The 19,208-nt window shown below is 57.1% G+C and overlaps 8 protein-coding genes across 8 annotated transcripts; 3 read left to right on the forward strand and 5 right to left on the reverse strand.

Annotated features, from left to right (window-relative positions):
• Nucleotides 1-103: 103 nt before the first annotated feature.
• On the forward strand, nt 104-1,514 carry B0T15DRAFT_132764 (NADP-dependent oxidoreductase domain-containing protein). Its single transcript, XM_062861764.1, has 2 exons — nt 104-353; nt 437-1,514. Exons 1-2 carry the CDS (start codon nt 328-330, stop codon nt 1,401-1,403), a joined length of 993 nt encoding a protein of 330 aa, XP_062724956.1. The 5' UTR covers nt 104-327; the 3' UTR covers nt 1,404-1,514.
• On the reverse strand, nt 1,491-2,888 carry B0T15DRAFT_132200 (kinase-like domain-containing protein). The gene has a single exon (XM_062861759.1). It carries the CDS (start codon nt 2,420-2,422, stop codon nt 1,625-1,627), a length of 798 nt encoding a protein of 265 aa, XP_062724957.1. The 5' UTR covers nt 2,423-2,888; the 3' UTR covers nt 1,491-1,624.
• Nucleotides 2,859-4,301, forward strand: B0T15DRAFT_132264 (uncharacterized protein). The gene is made up of 2 exons (XM_062861761.1): nt 2,859-3,004; nt 3,066-4,301. The coding sequence occupies exon 2, from the start codon at nt 3,355-3,357 to the stop codon at nt 4,075-4,077; it is 723 nt and encodes a 240-aa protein (XP_062724958.1). The 5' UTR covers nt 2,859-3,004; nt 3,066-3,354; the 3' UTR covers nt 4,078-4,301.
• Nucleotides 4,302-5,819, reverse strand: B0T15DRAFT_132198 (AhpD-like protein). The gene is made up of 3 exons (XM_062861758.1): nt 4,850-5,819; nt 4,716-4,761; nt 4,302-4,647 (listed from the first exon to the last, which is right to left on the reverse strand). The coding sequence occupies exons 1-3, from the start codon at nt 5,381-5,383 to the stop codon at nt 4,607-4,609; spliced, it is 621 nt and encodes a 206-aa protein (XP_062724959.1). The 5' UTR covers nt 5,384-5,819; the 3' UTR covers nt 4,302-4,606.
• On the reverse strand, nt 5,820-10,095 carry B0T15DRAFT_132215 (uncharacterized protein). The gene is made up of 3 exons (XM_062861760.1): nt 7,163-10,095; nt 5,912-7,091; nt 5,820-5,833 (listed from the first exon to the last, which is right to left on the reverse strand). The coding sequence occupies exons 1-2, from the start codon at nt 9,898-9,900 to the stop codon at nt 6,290-6,292; spliced, it is 3,540 nt and encodes a 1,179-aa protein (XP_062724960.1). The 5' UTR covers nt 9,901-10,095; the 3' UTR covers nt 5,820-5,833; nt 5,912-6,289.
• A 1,173-nt stretch (nt 10,096-11,268) lies between these two features.
• Nucleotides 11,269-14,050, reverse strand: B0T15DRAFT_132272 (uncharacterized protein). Its single transcript, XM_062861762.1, has one exon. It carries the CDS (start codon nt 13,724-13,726, stop codon nt 11,360-11,362), a length of 2,367 nt encoding a protein of 788 aa, XP_062724961.1. The 5' UTR covers nt 13,727-14,050; the 3' UTR covers nt 11,269-11,359.
• A 1,207-nt stretch (nt 14,051-15,257) lies between these two features.
• Nucleotides 15,258-17,487, reverse strand: B0T15DRAFT_133196 (uncharacterized protein). Its single transcript, XM_062861767.1, has 2 exons — nt 17,420-17,487; nt 15,258-17,354 (listed from the first exon to the last, which is right to left on the reverse strand). Exon 2 carries the CDS (start codon nt 17,180-17,182, stop codon nt 15,536-15,538), a length of 1,647 nt encoding a protein of 548 aa, XP_062724962.1. The 5' UTR covers nt 17,183-17,354; nt 17,420-17,487; the 3' UTR covers nt 15,258-15,535.
• A 629-nt stretch (nt 17,488-18,116) lies between these two features.
• Nucleotides 18,117-19,067, forward strand: B0T15DRAFT_133204 (ORMDL family-domain-containing protein). The gene is made up of 3 exons (XM_062861768.1): nt 18,117-18,379; nt 18,483-18,841; nt 18,915-19,067. Exons 1-3 carry the CDS (start codon nt 18,244-18,246, stop codon nt 18,960-18,962), a joined length of 543 nt encoding a protein of 180 aa, XP_062724963.1. The 5' UTR covers nt 18,117-18,243; the 3' UTR covers nt 18,963-19,067.
• The last annotated feature ends 141 nt before the right edge of the window (nt 19,068-19,208 follow it).

Raw genomic sequence — 19,208 nt, forward strand, 5'->3', positions numbered from 1 at the left:
AAGGACTGTTTCAGCAAGTGAAGTGGTAGTGAAGAAGAGGGAAAGGGGAGAGCATTTGGTTTCGAAGGAGAGTGTGGGGACCTCGCCCCTCCTCTGCACCTGCCGACCATCGTCCGGTGTTTACTAATGTGTGTCCGGCCCGGGCCTCGAATCGCGAGAAAACCCATCGAGACTCAAACTAACCGCCAAAGTTGAACCCCACTGAGAAAGAGCGTTTGAAGGAGAACCTTTCGAAATATCTGCATAATTGCCCGCACATTGTCAGGAAGCATCTACAGTTTTGCCCCTCGGGATACAGTGTTATTGCCCTTCCCATTGATACCAGCAATGACCAAGTTAATACTCTCTACCGGGTAACTACACGACTCCAATCTCGCCCAGCCTCTCGGAGGTGACTGGCAGCGTGCTAACCACAGGCGCATTGCTTGTGATGCAGGAATATCGTCTCGGGCGGGCCTTCCATTATCCGAAAGCCAGGCGCATTCCGATCCAACCTCGAGCTCACCAATTCCCTGCGCAGCAACTTTGTCGCTGCGCAAGAAGACGCTGCCGCCGAACTAGACGCCAGGGGGGCTACAAACGGCAACGGCGACACCAATGGCAGCGGCGACAGCGTAGACTCGGACGCTGAGACCGGGACACCTCGGCGCGTGCCAACGACAGCCTGGACGGGCCGTGGACAGAACGGCGCACTGTATGTGCCCCGCATCCATTGGGATCATGACCACCACCAGGGGCTACAGGAGGAACGGGCGCAGTACGACATCACGGTCAAGCTTTTCTTTCTGCCGGGTGCGCCCGTGTCTGAGCGGTCGCGCTATGCGAGAGAAGCGCTGGAGCATGTCTTGCAGGAGCTGCGCGTCCCCGAGGTTGACCTGCTCATCGTGTCCTTTCCGGGCATGTCGTTCGAAGGAGACTGCGAATGGGAAGCGGACAGGAAAAACGCGGTGCAAGGCAACGACGAGGATGAGATCGCGACTTGGCCCGCTATCGAGGAGCTGCACCGCTTAAGTCTGGCAAAGAGGCTCGGGCTCGCCGAGTTCGGCAGTGAGAAACTGGCTCGCTTCCTCAGCAAAGCACAGGTCCGGCCGACGGTCAACCAGATCAACCTGAAGAACTGCTGCAACGTGCCGCCGCCGCTGGCGCAGTTGGCAAAGGAGCAGGGTATCGAGCTTTTGGTCCATAGCGATTGCACAGACATTCTCCCGAAGGGGACATTGAGGGAGCTCCTCGGTCCCGGGCCACGCGGGGCCGCGATCCTGGCCGACTCGGAAACGGGCGCCGGCGGGCTGCAGGGTGACCTCACCCCGCTATGGGTCGTAAAATACACCGCTGTGGTACGGGACCGGGGTGTCATTGAGAGCAAGGGTTACTTTGCCGGCGCGGAGTTGGCAGACGAATAGGGGCTGATTTGCCGCTGTTTGGGAGGCTCAAACTGTCCAAGGAGTTATGGGAAACACAGGCTGGTTGTTTGACATACCGGTTCTCTGGCATGGATTATACAGGCTTAATGGGTTAGAATGGCCCTATGTCGTATTTGGGCATCACTGGCATGATACACGGCGAACTGAGCGAGTATTTCTCCTGCTTTCCTCACTTTAATCCCACGGTTTCTGATTTCACGCTACCCGAGCATGCTCCTCTTCCGCCCGCGCATCCTGACGTCCTCTAGCTTCACTAACACCGAGGCGGCTTTCTTGAACGTGTCTTTGTACGACCCAAGGACGGCGGCAAACAGCCTCTCGGCTCTGGGGTGGGTGCTTGCGAAAGCCCTCTCAAGAACGTAGAGATCCACGGCCCGATCCTCATCCGACATGCTCTGCGTCGCCAGGCCAAAGTCGATCAGGACCACATCCCCCTCGAGCACCTTTGCCTTGCCCTCACCCCCAGTGCGCCCGTTAGCCTGACTGTCTTCCTGCGGCCTCAGCATCATGTTGCTCGTCGTCAGGTCTCCATGCACCACCCCCGTCCGGTGTAGCGCTCCCACGGCAGTCCCGATCCTCTTCATGAGGTCGACAAGTGGGGCGTCGTCGACCTCCACGGGCTCGTCTTCTTCCGTTGGTCTCTCGCCAAGCCACTCGTTGATCGCCGCCCGCACGGGGATACCGTCAATCCACTCCATCATCATCCACCCCGCGGCCGGGTCCATGGCGTAGACGGCCGGGACGGGCACCCCCTCGCGCCAGCATCTTTCCAGTACCTTCGCTTCGGACGATATGCGCGCTTTCGTCAGTCGAGCGTCGAGTACCGGATGCCTATAGGGCTTCGGCGGTCGGTACTTGAGCGCGCATGGTCGGTCAGGCAGGAGGTGTGTCGTTTTGTAGAGGCGGCCTTCTGCACCCTGCGTGACCAGCGATGGCGGGGCTGACGCGGGGTAGGTCAGAACTTTTGGCGGCGGAAACTGCGCGTCGGCGGTGGCCATGGGCAGAGGGTGAAGACGGACGGAAGGAGACAACGAGGTATCCGGCTATGTGTGACTTTGAACAGCTCCCAAAAATTGGCAAGAGTTTGACGTCTGCTGTTGGTTACACAATGCCGACAAGCTCCTTCCACTGGGGAAAGTTCCACAGGGCTGTCAGGAGGGGCAGAAACTTGAAAGTGGGATGGATGGTGGGGTAGTCCAAGCAGACGGGAGCCGTTCGCGACCTGAACTGCATCAGGGGGCAGCCACTGGGGTTCACGATTAAGGTGACGCAGCGCATAATGCGGCTCACCTAAAATCGACGACAGATGGGATAAAAAGCCCTGCCGTCCGACGTTTTACAGAGTAAGGTATCTTGTCTTTTCCTTATCACGTCCCAAGAGAGGCATCGGATCTTGTCTTACTCGACAACCTGGAAGACAGGGCGCCAATGCCCCGCGCATCCAGGGCTCTCGATTACCCCGCGGACATCGATCGTCAATGGCGATCACGGCCTGGAAGAAGCCTTTTCTGAGCCCGGCCCATTCAGGGGAACGAACGGTCACTTTAAGGTTCCGCGACTTGGAAATGAATAAAATGAAGGTCCTTCCATCCTCTACGACTTCGGTTTGGTAGACGGTCCCGATACTAATGCAGCAGGTAGACTTTGTTGGGTGTTCGGCCGAGTCTAACGCGATGGTCGCTGTGACCCCCTGTCCGGCTGTGATTAGGGTTGGTTAGGGGAAGGGGGGGGCTTTCAGCAGGTTCCGGGGGGCCGGTTCCGTCATCTTCTGCCAGGCTTGCATCCCACAAACCTACCTCCTGGAGGAAACTCGTTCCTGGCTGCAGACCACCCCGATGTCTGATCAACTGCGATTGCATCAGCAGCAGCGGCGCGCTTCCCTCCACGACATTGGCAGTTATGCCACGACGCCGCTCCAGCACTTGCGACCATGACAGATTCGTCTTCGCGGCAGTGGATCCTTGTCCTCTCACTCACTGCTCTCCTCCTCTCGCTCGCCGTTCTCGTGCAGATCGCCAGCCGTTATGCAAAGGCGTACCTGGAAGCCCCGAGCGAGTTGTCCGCCTTCCTGGACGCCGTCGACAGCTCCATCGCCGAGAATGAATCCTATGACCGCGATATCGCAAAGGTCCAGCGGTTAGAGGACAAGCTCCGGCTCGGTCGGCTCTTGCGCGATATCCAAAATGGAGGTGACGCGCTGCGCGAGGAGCTGAACGCCTTGGTGATAGGGGAGGGTGACCCACGGCTTCGCCTTGGTGCGCGCTTGTGGTGGGCGAGTCACCGGCTGCAGCTGGAGGAGAGACTGAGGCGGCTCGATCTCCTCAGAATGCGCTTTCTCGTTGTCCACATGGGCATCATTGCCGGTGTGGCGGCTCAGGCGGCAGTGAGGAACGACTTCGGTTCGCGCGACGCTGAGAAGGTGGTGGGCATATCCAAGACACCGCCGCCTGTTGGTCTTCCTAAAGCTCTCGCGGATAGCATCAAGTCCAAGCCGCCGTTGCGCCGGTTAACGGTCCAAACGATCGGTCACCAAGACAATGTCGAAGGAGGCCATCGCAGAGGCTGGGCCGGCGTAGTCCAGGAGCTGCAGAAAAGCCCCTTGTTGCGGGAGAGACACGCCAGTATCGAGATGGCCATGTCACGAACACCATGAGGGTGGCCAAACCCGTTGCTTTACCTCACTGCACGTGGACGGCTGGAGCCACCCGCCTGTCACGATACACAATTCTCACGAGCCACGACTGTGATGAGTTGACGACGCCCATGTATCTTATGAGTCTATGAACGAACGTATCACGATTGAACGGCAAACCCTACGGTTGGAAGGAAAGAGAGGATTGAGCGTTCAGCTGGTTTGGCGGACACACTTTCCGCATGGAGTTCGGTCACTTCACGAGAGATACCCTTTTTCGCCCCTTTCACATCAGTCATATATTTGCTCCACACACTCCCCATGCCCTCTTCTACTCTCACTGCCCTCTGCTCCTTAATGCCATTCTTCTAATGTGTCATCTTCCGTGGATATAGGATTGCCAGTCGGAACTTCCATGGGGATCTGCTTGGTTGGAAGTTGGTATGAAGCCAATGTTTATGGCTGATGGATGTTGATTATTTTCCCCGTCTCATGGTTTGAGCCATCCCATCCAGCTGGTCAAGCTGGAGCTAGGCTAGTTAATGCCATCTTAATGGGCCGCATCGGGTCCAAGCCCGTTCTTCTCACCAACTATCATGACTGTCAGTCCAGGCCGCAGCACATACCCCCCCTTGCAGGGGACAACTCGGACGACTCACCATCGAGGGCCACCAGAAAGCGACTGACACAGTTGTAGCACGCAACCTGCCACCAGTTCCCCCAATCAGCACCCATCCTATCCTTGTTCATCCCGCAAACAAAAAAAAAAAAATTTCCGTTTCCCAAAACTTACCGTCGTCGTGATCTCCACAACCTCCCTCTCCCCAAACAACCCCTTCAGCCTAGCAAACGTCTCCTCCTTAACCTCCACATTTCGCGTCATCTCATCGGCATAGCACAGCACAGCCCACTGCTTCTCCGTCAACCCGGCCGGCGGCGGCGGGGTTGGCTGCTTCCCCTCCCCATCATTATCATCATTCGCCAGCTGCACCACCAACTCCCCCTCCCGCTTGACGACCTCCATCCCCTCGGGGCTCACCCCGCCCGCCACGGCCAGCGGCGCGTGGTGCATCCACTCGTACCACGCGCGGTTGACGACCGCCACGCGGGCGATGGCGATCTCGCGCAGGTCGTCCGGCAGGGAAGTGCGCGTGCGGACGGCGCCCAGGAACGAGTTCCACCCGTCCGCGAGGGGGGGCGCGTGCAGCAGGGCCAGGTCCAGCGGCTGGAGCGGGCGCGGGGCGCGGCGGGCCTGGATGCGCTGCACGATGGCTTCCTCTTCCGGGGAGGCGGCCGCGGGGGGGTTGGTGACGTAGGGCAGGCGCATTTTTCTTTGGTTTTCCCTCTTTTTCGCGGGTGTTGTGCTTGTTAAGTGGTTTTAACTAGTTGTCGTTGTATTGAGGCTTGCCGGGGGGAAAGTTGTCAGTTTTGGGTAGCAACCACTAACTATAGGTAAGTGACGGGAGGGGAGAAGGGCTTAACACTGACAGGACTAAATTCGAGAAGAGGGCGCTTTGAATGGGCGGACTCTGGAGAATGCGATCATCAGGGACTCGGATTCGATGGGTCAGGCCGGGAAACGAGAGAACCTCCACGCGATATATCATTAGGAACTTCCTACCCACTGATGAGGAAGGCCCGGTCCGGTCCCTTGAGTCATCTCCACTATGTCGATGATCCCCGAATCATCGGGTGCGGGGCCCCGGAACTTCGGCTCGGCAAGAAGACCACAGTCGGGACCTCATAATCCCGTTCAATGCGGATGAGAAGTTAAGAGCTGAGTTTTAAAATCGATGCAAGAGCTCGCGGTCAGCATCCGCTTTCCCAGGATGGAATTGGTATGTATTGTACGTACATGACACGTCGAGCTTGATACAATGCCGACTATTAGTATATGATACTGATATTTCACAGCTTCTTCGCACCACACCGGGCCTCTGTCCTGCTCTTCTTTTGCTGCTTCCCCCGGCCCATCCAAAATCCAACAGCAAATAGACAGCTTCAGGAGCTGTTCAACGCCTGCCCGCGTCCCGTTCCACCCCGAATACAGTGAAATATATTGAGATATGATAATAGGAGTGGCCCCCCCGTAAACGCCTCGCCGACTTTTGATCCAGTGCAGTGACCCGTATAGGAAATTGTATCGAAGATGGCAATATATACAAAAAATCACAGAAAAAAGATGAAACCGGCAGGTCGACAAGGGGTCCTGTCCTCAAGACCCCGGTATATATCATTGTGCCTTCGCGGCGGGAGCAGCCGAGGGAGGAACTCCGTTGGCCTTCGGCACGGCCTCCTCACGCGTAATCGGGTCCTTGACTTCCTTTTCCGGGGTGCCCGCCAGAGTATTCTCCGGCGTCGTCTTCCGCGTAAGGCTGGACGTCTCAGGCTCTTCCGGTATGGTGGCGAACTTTTCCAACACCTGCTTCAATGCCGGCCGGCGAATCGGTTTGCTGAGGAACTCGTTCATGCCGGATTCCATGCACTCCTTGACGTTGCTCTCCTCCGAGAAGGCTGTCAGGGCGACAATGGGCGCTGAATAACCCATCTTGCGGATCAACCGTGTCGACTGAAGGCCGTCCAGATTCGGCATTTGGATGTCCATGAAGATGACGTCGAACTGCTGGTTGTTCTCGATGTTGGCCTTCACGATATCGTAGGCCTCCCGGCCATCCCTGGCAATGGTGACGTCGTAGACATCTTCCAGTTTCAACAGCCTGCTGACGACCTCGATGTTGGTCGAGTTGTCGTCGGCCACCAGCACGCGCAGCTTTCCCTGCCCCGATGGCTTATTCGCCATGGCCCGGTCGATGGCAGCCATCTGATCCTCCTTGCTAGGTCGGTTCGGCGTTGTTGCAAAGAAGGGCTGGCTGAGGCCCACGAGGCGCGGCTGCTGGTCCAGCAAGGGCGGCGGGGCTGGCTGCCGTTGGATCTCCGTGGAAGGTCTGGGGACCGAGTTCCGCAAAGTCTCACCATCTGCCGAGCCAACACTGGGCGGCCGAGATTTCAGGCTGCTAGACGCCGTGCTGGAGGCGCTAGAAGAACAAGGATTAGCTCTATGCAGGGAAAACAAAGGCCGGGATCGAGATTAGGTTTTCAAACTTACCGGTCCTTGACGTATTTCAGGGGTATCTGCATGGTGAAAGTCGTTCCCACGCCCAGAGTGCTCTTGAGCGTAATGTTGCCTCCCATGAGGGCAGCCAGCTGTGAGCAAATGCTCAAGCCAAGGCCCGTCCCGCCATACTTCTTGCTCAACCCCAGGTCGCCTTGAACGAACGGCTCAAAGATCTTCTGCTGCATATGTTCTGGGATGCCCGGCCCGGTATCTTCAACCTCGAACTCAAACAGGAAAGTCTTCGCATTCGGCGGTGGCGGCGTCGGGGCCCGGTCGCTGAGATGGACATGCGGTGTGGCTTTTGGGTCCAACGGGTTGATAGCGAGAGCGGTTCCTCCATTGACCGACGGGATCCGTGCATGGCGGTCCTTGGAGCTGGCCGAATTCGTGGATGAAGATCCCACCCGATGTCTGGCGCGCCCAGGCCGGTTTGAGCCGGTCTTAGAGAACGACGACGTCCTGCTCTCGTCGCTAGGTTGCTCAACCTCGCCTACGCAGCGTATCCTGAGGCTGACACTACCGCCAGCGGGCGTGAATTTCAGGCTGTTGCTAACGAGATTGATGATGACCTGGAGAATTCTGTGTTGATCCCCCCAGAGGCACATGTCCTTGAGCCTGCCCACACCGGGCGGGCCTAGCGCAGGAAGCCGGTTGTCCGTGCTGGTTCGCCTATCTGGGCCGGGGCTGGCCTCGACGGTCTCGGTAGAAACGAAAGTGACGGTAAACGCGATCTTGCTCTCCCGAACTTGCTTGTCAAAGATCGCCAAGATCTGTGACCGGACGTCGCCGAGGCGGAACTCGCGTTCTTCGAGACTGACTTGCTGTCCGATCTGATTCTTAGAGAAGCTGAGCAAGTCCTCGAGGAGGTGGAGCAAGAGGTCGCCGGACTTGTAGACCGTCTTCAGCGACTGCTTGATCCGTTGGACGTCATCCTCCTCCATGCACACTGCGCACATGCCCATGATTCCGTTCAGTGGCGTCTTGAGCTCGTGCGAGATGTTGGCGATGAAAAGAGTCTTGCTCTCGTTGGCAGCCTCGGCAGCCTTTTTGCTGATCTCGAGCTCCCTCGTCCGTTCCGCTACCTTCTCATCCAGCGACGTGTACTGTTTCAGCAGCTCGTCCGTCATCTCATTGAACGTCTGGGTCAGTTCCGTGAGCTCATCGGTCACGTAATGCTTCCCGTCCTGGACCCTGGCGGGTATCTTGAACTGCCTTCGGCTTGGGTCGAGCGCCATGTTCTGCCGCAGCTTGGCCTTGCGTCGTTTGTGCATCTTCCGGCGCCACTTAGCCAACATCCCCTTTTCGGACGACCTCCCCGACGTCGTCCCACCTGAGCTGGGGTTTTCCTCATCGAAGACCTCGTCCTCGTCACTCTCATAGCCCGGAGGAGCAATCGAGTTTTCGGTTGCTTCTTTCAACCTCCTGATGGGCATCACGGTCCAGTGCGCAAACGGGAAAACTAGCAACAGGGCCAGACCTAGGGTTCCAAAGACACATCCCAGGAGAATAGTTCGCAGCGTCTTCATGGGCTCGAAAGCCTCACTCTCCTCTTGCTCCACAATGACGGCCCAGGAAACCAGCGAGGTCTGCGGCCGGGCAACGCCGACGGCGACCGAATACCCTTGTTCGTTTTTCGTCGACAGGGTGCTTGTAGCGTTGTTTGGACTTGGATTCTGGTTCTTGAAAACATCGAGCACGGCCTGGTACTGGCGGAGCTTGAACTCCTGACCAAAGTTGCCTGACCCGAAGCTCCGTAGGGAATGACGATCTTGCTGACCCTCTACAGGCTGAGGGGGGAGGAGAAAGTGCACATCCTGGTCCGCGATCTCTTCAGGCGGAGGCTTGTAAGTCGCGTTGCTTGCTACCACCGTGGGTCCAAAATGATTATACGGGTTGACGGACCCAACGAATAAAACGATTCCGGTGCGGCCCAAGCCTTCATTAGAGAGCTGGACGTCGATCAGCGACCGGGTCGAGGCAAGCAGAGTCAAGTACCCGAGTATGTAGCCATTGTTGTCAAGTGTGCGGACTGGAAGCGTGAAGGAAAGCAAGGCATAGGTCGAGTTGACGATAAGCGGCCCAAGCAGAACGCCTGCCCTAGAGCTTCCATTTCCCAGAGACACTCCTGGGAAAACATTAGCCGACCAGGCTTGTATGTCTGATGTGGCATTAATGGTGCGATTGAGGGCCAGATAAGTGATATTGGGGTAGAGCGAAGGCGGAAAGCCGTATTCTCCATCGCCCAGATAGACAGGGGAGCCGTCGGGAGCCCTGTAGGGCAGAAGAACGGGCCCGTAGTCGGTGGCGCCGGTGCCGGTCACGCTGAGGAGGCCCTTCGGATCGCCAGTCGAGTTGCGCGAGTACAGCCGAGCTTGCAGCAAATTGGAGAAGCCCGTCCGGCCCAGCGCGCTGCTCAGATCGGCTCGAGCTTCGGTCCAGGGGTCACCATCGGAAGCATTGTTGACCTGAGAGCTGTAGAATTTGTCGAAGGCCTGTTGCAGTAACAAGCGCGTCGTGATCATCTGACAGGTTGTCTGAATCAGGTTGATCTCGGACGAGATCCTAGCGGCCTTAAGTGAAGCAGTCAGAGCCAACCCGTCAGACTCGACGCCGACGGTAAAACCATTGACGAAGATCCATGTTGGAATCGAGACGACGGCAAGAGCAACGCCGACGGTGAGTATGACAACCGCTGCGAGCTGCTCCCGGATGGCAATCCTCATCTTCATTCAGCCGAATTAGGCGCAGTCTGACCGGGCCCGTCGCGGTCGATGCATATTATTCTTTTTCTGCCAGCAGGACGAGGAGTTCCCACCGCAAGCACAAGAAACCCTAGCTAAGCTGGCCGCCTTGCGGGCAGGTAGAGCCCACGGAGGGCGGCGGGACCGCTGACAGTTTATGTCAGCTATCGCCCCGGGTCGGCTAACACGCTGGCATCCGAACCGACACGGCGATGGAATGGGGTTGTGGACGGCGTTATCTAGCTCTGACGAAGGGTGAAGAATATGATTCAATAAGGTAGCTGCGATCAAAAGTTGAGCTAGCGGTTCTTTGTCTCGGCCCTCTGGTCCAGCTCGCTGCTTCTTCCGTCCGAAAACAACCCCGGCAGGCTAACGTACCGCAACCGTTGCTCCTGCTGTCAGGAGTCGTAGTCAAACCGCGGGTAAGTGAGTGACACGGTCCTGCAACGAACTTTGTTGACAATACACTAGGAAAGATGTTGAAAATTTTGTTGACGTTTGTCGCGATGCGCGCTACGGTGACGACGAGAAGGGGAGAACAGATCGATCTGCGAATCCAAGGTTCTAGCCACGGCAGGGAAGATCGGTGGATTCCCGAAGAGGAATTGGAGCCGGGCATCCGCAAACTGACCTGAAAATCGAACCAGCGGATTCGGTCCAGCCACATGGGGACCCCTTCCTCAATTCGTCAGCTCCACGATGCCAAGACTGATCTAGAACACGGGCTGCCAAGGTTCGGTTCTGTCCGGATCAAATTCGATCGTTGTTTTCGATCAAGCAAGTGATCCGAATTCTGACAAGCTGACGGTGAGAGATGACGGCGGCATTTCAGCATCCAAGTCGCCCGCATGGCGAGACCATGGAAGGTATGGTACCCAAGTTTTGTATTGACTATCCTTGAATTGAAGAGAAAACATAACAAAAGATTTCATCCTGCGGATAAAAGTTGGAACGTAACAAGATGGCACTGAACTGTACAGAATCATCAGTGACAGACGATGCTATACGCTCCGTGGCATTCTCGTGTCGCGATTTCTTTGCTTGGTGTCCTCAGTAAGCGGGGACACGGTACGAATAGTGCACTGCTTGTTATGATTGATCGAACCAGGGCCACAAGTGGGTTCGTTCCATTGTTTCGTGCGTTGCATAGGGGTGGATTTTCCAGCACCCGGAGCATTTCCGGCTTCACTTCGGGTAATCATTCCATTCCCTTCGTGTTCAATCGCTTCATTCGTTCATCAATCATGGTATGTAAGGGTAGATAGTTTATATGTAACAAAAGAAAGCGTCATAACGAGTCGTAAAGCGAGGAACTATCCTCCGTTTCCCATGGTATCATGTCTCCCGTCATCCCGAACCGTCCCGTCCTTGGTAGTCCTCTTTTCCACTCGGCTGACTCGCCGAAACACCGAAACGCCGTACCTCCCAGTAAGCCTGGCGTCGGCCCCTAGGACCGACTGAAAATTAGCGGCACTAACGCGGTCTGGCTCTCCAGGCTGCGATTGTCTGGCGCGATAGACGACACATTGGCCAAACTACGCCCAAACAGGCCCTCGCGAAGACGGTTGCTAACGCTCGACGAGGATGCGCACGTCAGCCCGCTGTGGTTGTGATGGTGCGCAGGCAGGTTCATGCTGAGGTTGAGCGCCGATATCCCCGCGAGGACGGCCGCGGATTCCTTGTTGCGCACATTGCTTCCGTCGGCTTTCCGCTTGGAAAACTCACGTGTGAGCTTAGTGATGACCGCTTCCTTGGCTCGCTTGAGCGCCGAGGAGCGAGCCGCGGCCTCTTCCGCTTCGGCAAGGAGGTCCGCTTCGATGGACCGCTGGGCCGAGGAGAGACCATCATTGTCTGACGACGAAGGCGACGCATGAGGGGTTCTCATGAACGGCCCGCACTTGGCCGACGGGTCGTATACTGTTGGCTGCAACATCACGGGAAGCGGATCCGGGTTCAGGATGGGCACGCTGATGTCCATCTTTGGCCGCGGCGTTTGCGGCTGCAGGCAAGTCTCGTCGTCCGTGCCGATGACTTCGGGCATGAACGGTAGGTCGTAAGTCTCCGCCGAGTGGTGCCGGCGAAGGCGGCGGTGTCGCCGGTGTGAGTCACTGGTTGAAGGCCGGTCACTCGTGTCATCACTGCGAGAGTGCTTGTGGTGACTCCTGTTGCTGCTGCTGTCGTGGCTGTGGTGCCGCCGGAGGACGCTGCGGCATTCGCTCCTTCTCTCCCCGCTTTTAGGGCTAGCTCTGTCTTCAACCGTTTCTTCTTCTTCGTACTTCCGCGGTTTCTTAACGATACGACGCTTCTTTAACTTGGTGGTGAACGTTTCGCTGGCTTGTTTTGCCGCTTCGATATCGGATTCCAAGCCACTGTGCTGTGTCTTCGCTCCGGAAGAACTGGGTCGCGAGCCCTGTTGAGCGGCGGCGGCGGTAACTCCGCGTGCCCACTCCTCGACGTCTGCCTCGAAAGTCTCGACGTCGTTCACGCCGCCAAACATCATACCCTCCAGATCAACTTCGAACAGCTCCCTGCTCGCCGCCGTAGCCGCGGGCGACGAGATCGGGAGCTGCTCATCTCCAACAGCACTCGCCACTGCGGATCTGTAGGAATTCGAGCGTGGTGTGGTAGGTCGACTGTTATTAGAGGTCATTGACCGGCGAGACCACACGGCATCGTTGCTCTCACCCTCCGTCAACGGAGCGAGCGCCTCGTCCGAGCTCCCGCCAATGAGCTGCATGTCGTCGAAGTCGAACTCGCGCACTGTCTGTTTGTGACTCGCGACGAGACTGCGGAGTTGGGAGGCCTTCATGGACACGTTCCGCATCGACATGAACCGGAGACGAGACATGACCACCGGCTTACGGGACGGCCGCGGCGGCAGAGGAGACATGGGGCTGGTGACCTCGTTGAAGAGCTTCTTGCTGCTACGTGGGGGAGCGAAAAGGGGATCCTCCGACAAGGCAATCGGGCAGGGACCCTTACCACCGAGCCAGGCGAAAGTGAATTTGTCGAGCTGTGGCGCAAAAGCCCGGATGTAGTCGTCGATAATCTTCAGCTGGTCCAGGCCAGGTGATGGACCAGAAAAGTCCCAGGAGTCGACCGAGATGTAGAGCTTCCGGATTTGGCGCCATCGCAGCGCCGCGGATGGCGACACACCGAAGCCCGGCATGTGGCGGAGGTAGGTGAACGCAGATGGATGAACTCCCGACAGCGAGAGCTTTGACAGCTTGGTGAGCGGTGCACGCTCGACTGAGATGCGCAAGCTGATCAGTGCGTAGTCAACAATGTCCCGACGGTATCGCTCCTTGGGGTCTTGTCCGGGCGTCTTGATGGTGAGGTGCCGCATGTTGGTCATCTGCTTCATCGCGTTGATGAAGGAGGACACATGGATGGCGGCGTGGAAAAGGGGTGGGTATTGCTGGGTCAGGATCTCGCCCAGTTCCGAGTTGCCATACTGGGGTCTCACAGATTCCGTTGATGTGTGGGGGTGATAGAGGAACTCAATCTCCTCCCCGGACTCCGGATGAATCAACGGAGGAAGAAAGGTGGCGTTGGAATGGGGGAAGTAGAAGGTGAGGTGCTCGATATGGTGGCCGACCCTCGACAGAGCCTCTAGTCTGCTGGCTTTTGTGAGGCTGTTTGCCGTGAAGGTCAAGTGGGTTCGTAGGAAAAGTCTCTTGGTGACCAAATTGCAGCATGCCGCGCTGGCCAGTCTAACCGCGCAAATGTCCCGTTTGGACAGGAGCTCGAAGAGCCTCTCGCGGATCTCGGGGTTCTGCCACAGGCAGTAAAATGCTTGTGGGTTGGTCGCCATGGTGCTTGCATATCGTGAAGGCGACAACTAGATCGAGGTAGGCGTATGCGACTGAGGGTTGATTTGAATTCAGAGTTGTGTATTTTGAGTGAAAGCTCTGAGGGAGATATGTTTTTCGGAGAGCAGATGTCCGTTGTCGGCTACTTCAATAAGGCAGGACACAGACAAGACAGTAGCGTATGTATATGTATGAACTAGCAGAGTGAATGTTGAACGGGATGACTTCAATCCCCTATGAGCACTGAAGGCACCGTCAGGGAGCCACGAACGGGGAAGTGAAAGATGATGGCGGGGGAAGTCAGGAGAGAGGAAAACCTCAATCAGGGTATCGACATAAACAACCCGAAGAGGGGCATCCTGTTATACCGGATCAGCCATCGATAGGATATCCGTCCTACCTCCCCGCCAGTCTCCGCAGCTTTACCCCTTGCGCGATTCCGCGATGGGTTGATGGGTTCCTCCGCTCTCGTCCCTCCGCGACCGTTGAGGGCCGAAAACGAGTGGTGGTTGTGACTCACTGCCCCATTCGTCGGGCAGCCGTGGTGCAGCATTCAAGCAGAGCAGCACGGTGGGTTGAACCTGGGTCCGGCGCAGGGAATGGCTGGCCGCCGCGACCGCGCTCAACGTGGCGGACCGCGCCGGTCCTCATGAATGGCCGGAGGGCCGACCTCCTGCATGGCACCAATGCGGCCTTCTGCAGTCGTCTCAGGGCCGTCTTCTCCTATCCAGTGAGAAGTCTTGAAACAGGAAACATTCTGCAGGAGTTGCAGCGAGGGGTTGTGGAGAACGGCAGCTGAAGCGCTATCGATAGATGGCGGGGCACGAAGAACTGGATGGAAGGGAACCGGCCGCTCATCCTACCCAATCAATGGACGTGGGACGTGGACACAGCATCTTGGCAAAACACGTCGCGCGAAACACGCGCGGTTGACGCACGAAACTGGCGCGCTGCTTCCCACACCTGGATATGATATAGATTCTAAGCGCCCCTCCGTCTCGAAGGCCGACGACAGGCTGTTATTCGACTTTAGGGATGTCCTTTCAGGTCTCCCTCGACCGAACGATCCCGAAGATCGATGTTGTCGACGGGCGCAAATGCGGGGGGGCAACCGAGTCGGCACTCCCGTCACTTCCATTCTTTCCCCACTTTCACCCCTCTCTCGACCTTCACACCGCAACCGAGACCAATTTCAAGCGCGGATAAATCTCTCACCGACCGCCCCTCGTCACCCTGATGTGGCTCACCGCCACTGACCGGCTCGAAATCGAATCCACTGTGGATGGAACATGCCACAAAAAGTAGTTGGAAATGGCGCACTCCGGCTCTTGAGAAGCATGCAGTACCTGCATCGAAGGATCCACTAAGGCGTTCCAATAGTGCGAGGTCGTCTCTGTAAGAAATGGCGACTCACACTATGTACTGCCTGTGTATCTTTTGTTGAAGCTAACAATTTTCCCAATAAGGGAGGAGCTAATGTGAGTCCTCAGGGGGGCTATCTTCTCCCAGGCCGAAAGGTGAACCCCCTAAGAACTATATACAGTAAAATTGAGCTTCCCTAAAGTGGGATCCCCTCTCCTCCCCGGTCTCTCAACCGCCATTCCCCGGTTGTCCTGGGAGCTGTGTGGCGGCATGGGAGGAAGGATACCAGCGGATAGCGGGGGTCACGAGTTCCATGACCCGCGTCGCGGCCATATCGTGCTTGCTCCTTTACTCCCACCACGACTCCCCGCTCCGCGTTCGCGAGAGACCGGCAAGGCGAGAGAGGTGCTTGTGACGTGTGAGAGGTTGTTTCTGGCTGTAGTAAACCCTCAAGAACGTCCCCGTCGTGAAGCAACCCTATAGCGACTGAATACCTCACCCTCCGACTCGTCATCGCTGTCCTCTTCAAAGAACACATGCCTCCGGGGCACGATGCTCTTGCCGAGGTCGGGTCTGTCGTATCCAGGTTGAGGTACGGTTGGACCCCTGAACACAACGGCCACTTCAGATGAGGCTGGGTCAATATACCTGTCATGATTCGCCTTGCTCCAAGTCTCCCAGGGGCTTTCCTTTGGGTTTTGTCGGTTTAGCCCGCAGGCAGGGCCGTAATGTCCTTGATGCCCGCAGCAGTAGCAAAACATCGGTATGGATTGGACCTTGCGTACTGTGTCTGGGTTGAAGACGAAGCTCCTCCACAGCTCGTGACAGGACGCGTCGACATGGTCATGCGACTGGCAGAACGCGCACTCCATCTCCCCCGAAGCCAGCTTTAGCTTCTCCCTGCAGTCTTTCTTAGCATGCCCGAGTTGCATACATTTCGTGCATCGAAGACGCGTTGGGCAACTAAATGAGCGGTGCCCCCGCACGTGACAGAAGCGGCACGTCATCTGAGGGCATTCGACCGTGGCGTGCCCGTGAGATGCGCACATGGCGCAAAACGTCTCATCGAGACCGATGCCGGGAAAGTATCGCTCTCGGTATGCTGTGTCTTCCCCCTCAAGCTGGCTAACACTCACATCGTCGAGTCCATTGGAGACTGGGGTCACTGGAGAAGGCGTGGAGTTCCCCTGCGGCAGCGGAGCTGATCCCACGGCTGGGGGTTCGCTGGGAGGGGGTGCGGCAGAGAATATGGAGGCTAGATATGCACTGTTGTTTTGTGCGTACTGCAGCGCCTCCCGCCTGGCAGTAGATGCCTTCATCCTAGACACTCCGTCTATCCCCCCAACCCATCTCAGATATGCGTCGGCCACGCGATTTCGCTCTCGAGGGGTGCTGGCCTTGATCTTCCCCTCGTTCAACTTGGCCAGCGAGCGGCACCATGCCACGAATATCTCCTCCCAGCCACGTTGGTTCTTGTGTGAGATCTCAAACGCGGACGCAGGCTGGGGTGGCGGAATCATCCACTCGTTAGCTTCCTGGTTCCCATTCGATGCTGCTTCCTTGCTTCCTGTTGACGCGCTATCGTCAATGTGCTGCTCCGGCTCCATATTCTGCTTCTCTGGCTTGTCACTTTGCTGCTCTGGCTCGGTATCCTGCAAGTGTTCGTCTTCCTTCGGAGGGTCCTTGGGTGGTTCTCGAGACGTAGCCAAATCGCTGGCATTCGCCGGCTCGGCAGGTGGCCGCCCAGGAGATTCCGGGGCCCGCTGCCTTGGCGGCTTGCGGAACTTCTCCTTGCTCGAGGCAGCGAAAGACGTCCGCAGACCTCCATTAATACCCTGATTCCATCCACTGTGCGCCTTTGCAGGTGCAGCGGTGGGGCTCCGAGCCCCTGATGGCTCAACACCTGGCAACAATGGAGCTGAGTCCTCAGCTTCTTTCGAAGAGTCGAGCCCTTTCAGCCGTTTTGGAGACCGAGCCGCAGCATCTTCGCCCTGTTCCGGACGGCCGCTCGTCCCTTCCACATCACCATTGTAGAAATCGGCGTTGGAAGCTGGGCGTTTCTTGTTTGCTGAAAGCCGGGGCGAGGGCCCGCCCATCTCTGCCACTTCCCTCCAGAGTTAAACTTCCTTCCAGGTTCTCCGATTTGTATCGTGAATCTCGCGGAAGCTGAAGCGATGGCCGTCCTATTCTCGACTGGACTCGCTGGTTGTCACAGTACGGAATAACTGGTATGGGTTTGGAAGACGAGGTTTTGGTTTGCCGGCTCCACTGCACCAAATCTCTCGTGAGCTAAGCCACAGGGGAATCAAGCCCCACATGCGTACGTTACATACGACAGCGAAGCTTAGCTGAAATGTTAGTGCTCAATGTTCTGCAGGCCAGTTCCAGCCTTGGCCTTCCCCAATTTCGGGGCAATTTACGAGCGCTGAGGTACATGTGTCCTAATCTTTGAGCCCCTTGATGTCTGGGGGAGATTCTGGCCAGATTGTCGCCTGCATCGACAGCTTCTCGGTTTCCGTCGCCTCTTCTTTCTCCTCAAAGTTCAGCCTGCCTGTGAACGCGAGCAACGTTGTCCTTTGTTGCTCCAGCTTTTGTTTCCAAACGCTCTCTTACGGTGTTCGACGTCGCTACTCGGCGCATCTTTGCAACGCGGGACCCGAGCCGCTTCGAGGCGCTGTGTGTGCTGATTCCAGTTGTCCAATAGTTACCGTAGGCCACGTCCGCTTCAAAGCGTCACCGGCCCCATTAGCGACACCGGCTTTCACTCGATCGCGGCTGCCGTCGCACACAGTTAGCTCTCCCTGTGTCCCAAACGCCGGTAGCCCGCTCTACGATCGGGTGGGTTATTTTCACCTGACCAAAACGTCGGACGCTCTCGAGCTCGAACACTTCGCAGTTGTGACATCATACCGCCCACGAAGACCCGTGGCCGCATCACCCGCCGCCGTGTAACATCGGGATTGAGCTCGGATGCCCGTGTAGTCCGCCCGCTCACTCTGCCACCCACCCAGCGATCCCATCTCGACTATCCGTTCGAACGTCGCACTTCCGCGGCGACACAAACACCGCCAAACTGTCTTCCCCAATACTTCTCTCTCGCACCGTCACCTACGACGCGGCAACGAACGCGCCGCGCCGTGGAGATACGCAGGGCAGGATGACGGACAAGACTGGCAGGAGGAGGAGATCTAGTAGCATCCTCCAGGTCTACCACGAACCGCCCGAGCCCATTGAGCAGCTCAGCGACCAGTCTGCTCTGCCGAATCTGAACGCGAACTGGGTCAACGCAAAAGGTACGCTAGGGTCCATGCTGCTGGCAATGCGTCCGCCAGCGGAGCATCGCCCCAAGCGTTCAGTATGAGGACTCAACCCGTTGACAACGTTTTCTTTCGATAGGGGCCTGGACCATCCATTTTGTCTTGATTATCTGCCTGAAGATATTCTACGACACCATCCCCGGGGTCTCGCAGGAGACATCATGGACGCTGACCAACATCACGTACATGTTCGGCTCGTATATCATGTTCCACCACGTCCGTGGAGTGCCCTTCGAGTTCAACGGGGGCGCCTTCGACAACCTGAACATGTGGGAGCAAATCGACGACGGAGCCCAATACACGCCTACCAAGAAGTTTTTGCTCAGTGTACCCATCATGCTCTTCCTCCTGAGCACACATTACACCCACTACGACATGGCGTACTTTACCATTAATTTCCTAGCTGTCTTGGCCGTCATAATTCCGAAACTACCCTTCGTGAGTCCACTCCTTCCCTCCCGTGCTTGGTTTTTGCCTGTGTCTTGGACCGCTTCTTATACCCGTCGATTAGAGCCACCGCATGCGTGTAGGGTTGTTCTCGGGGGTGCCGGAAGATTGAGACGGAGGTGCATCGGGGTTTACGGCCTAGAAAATGTATCCATTCCCGTTATCGAGTTACAGGAGCGAGCATCTTGCGGGGGTTGGGCGGCTCACAGAGCATCTTTGGTTGGAGAGGAAAAGCATGGGGCTGCCATTCCCTTTTGCGAGTTTTGCGAGGATGGATTGTCAGTCGGACAGGAAATCACACTCAAGCCATTCAACCAGATTTCAGAGGATTGCGATTCTTGGTGCGCAACGGTGCACC

Source organism: Chaetomium strumarium, assembly GCF_033439665.1.
Source record: "Chaetomium strumarium strain CBS 333.67 chromosome Unknown B0T15scaffold_2, whole genome shotgun sequence".
Classification (NCBI taxonomy): domain Eukaryota; kingdom Fungi; phylum Ascomycota; class Sordariomycetes; order Sordariales; family Chaetomiaceae; genus Chaetomium; species Chaetomium strumarium.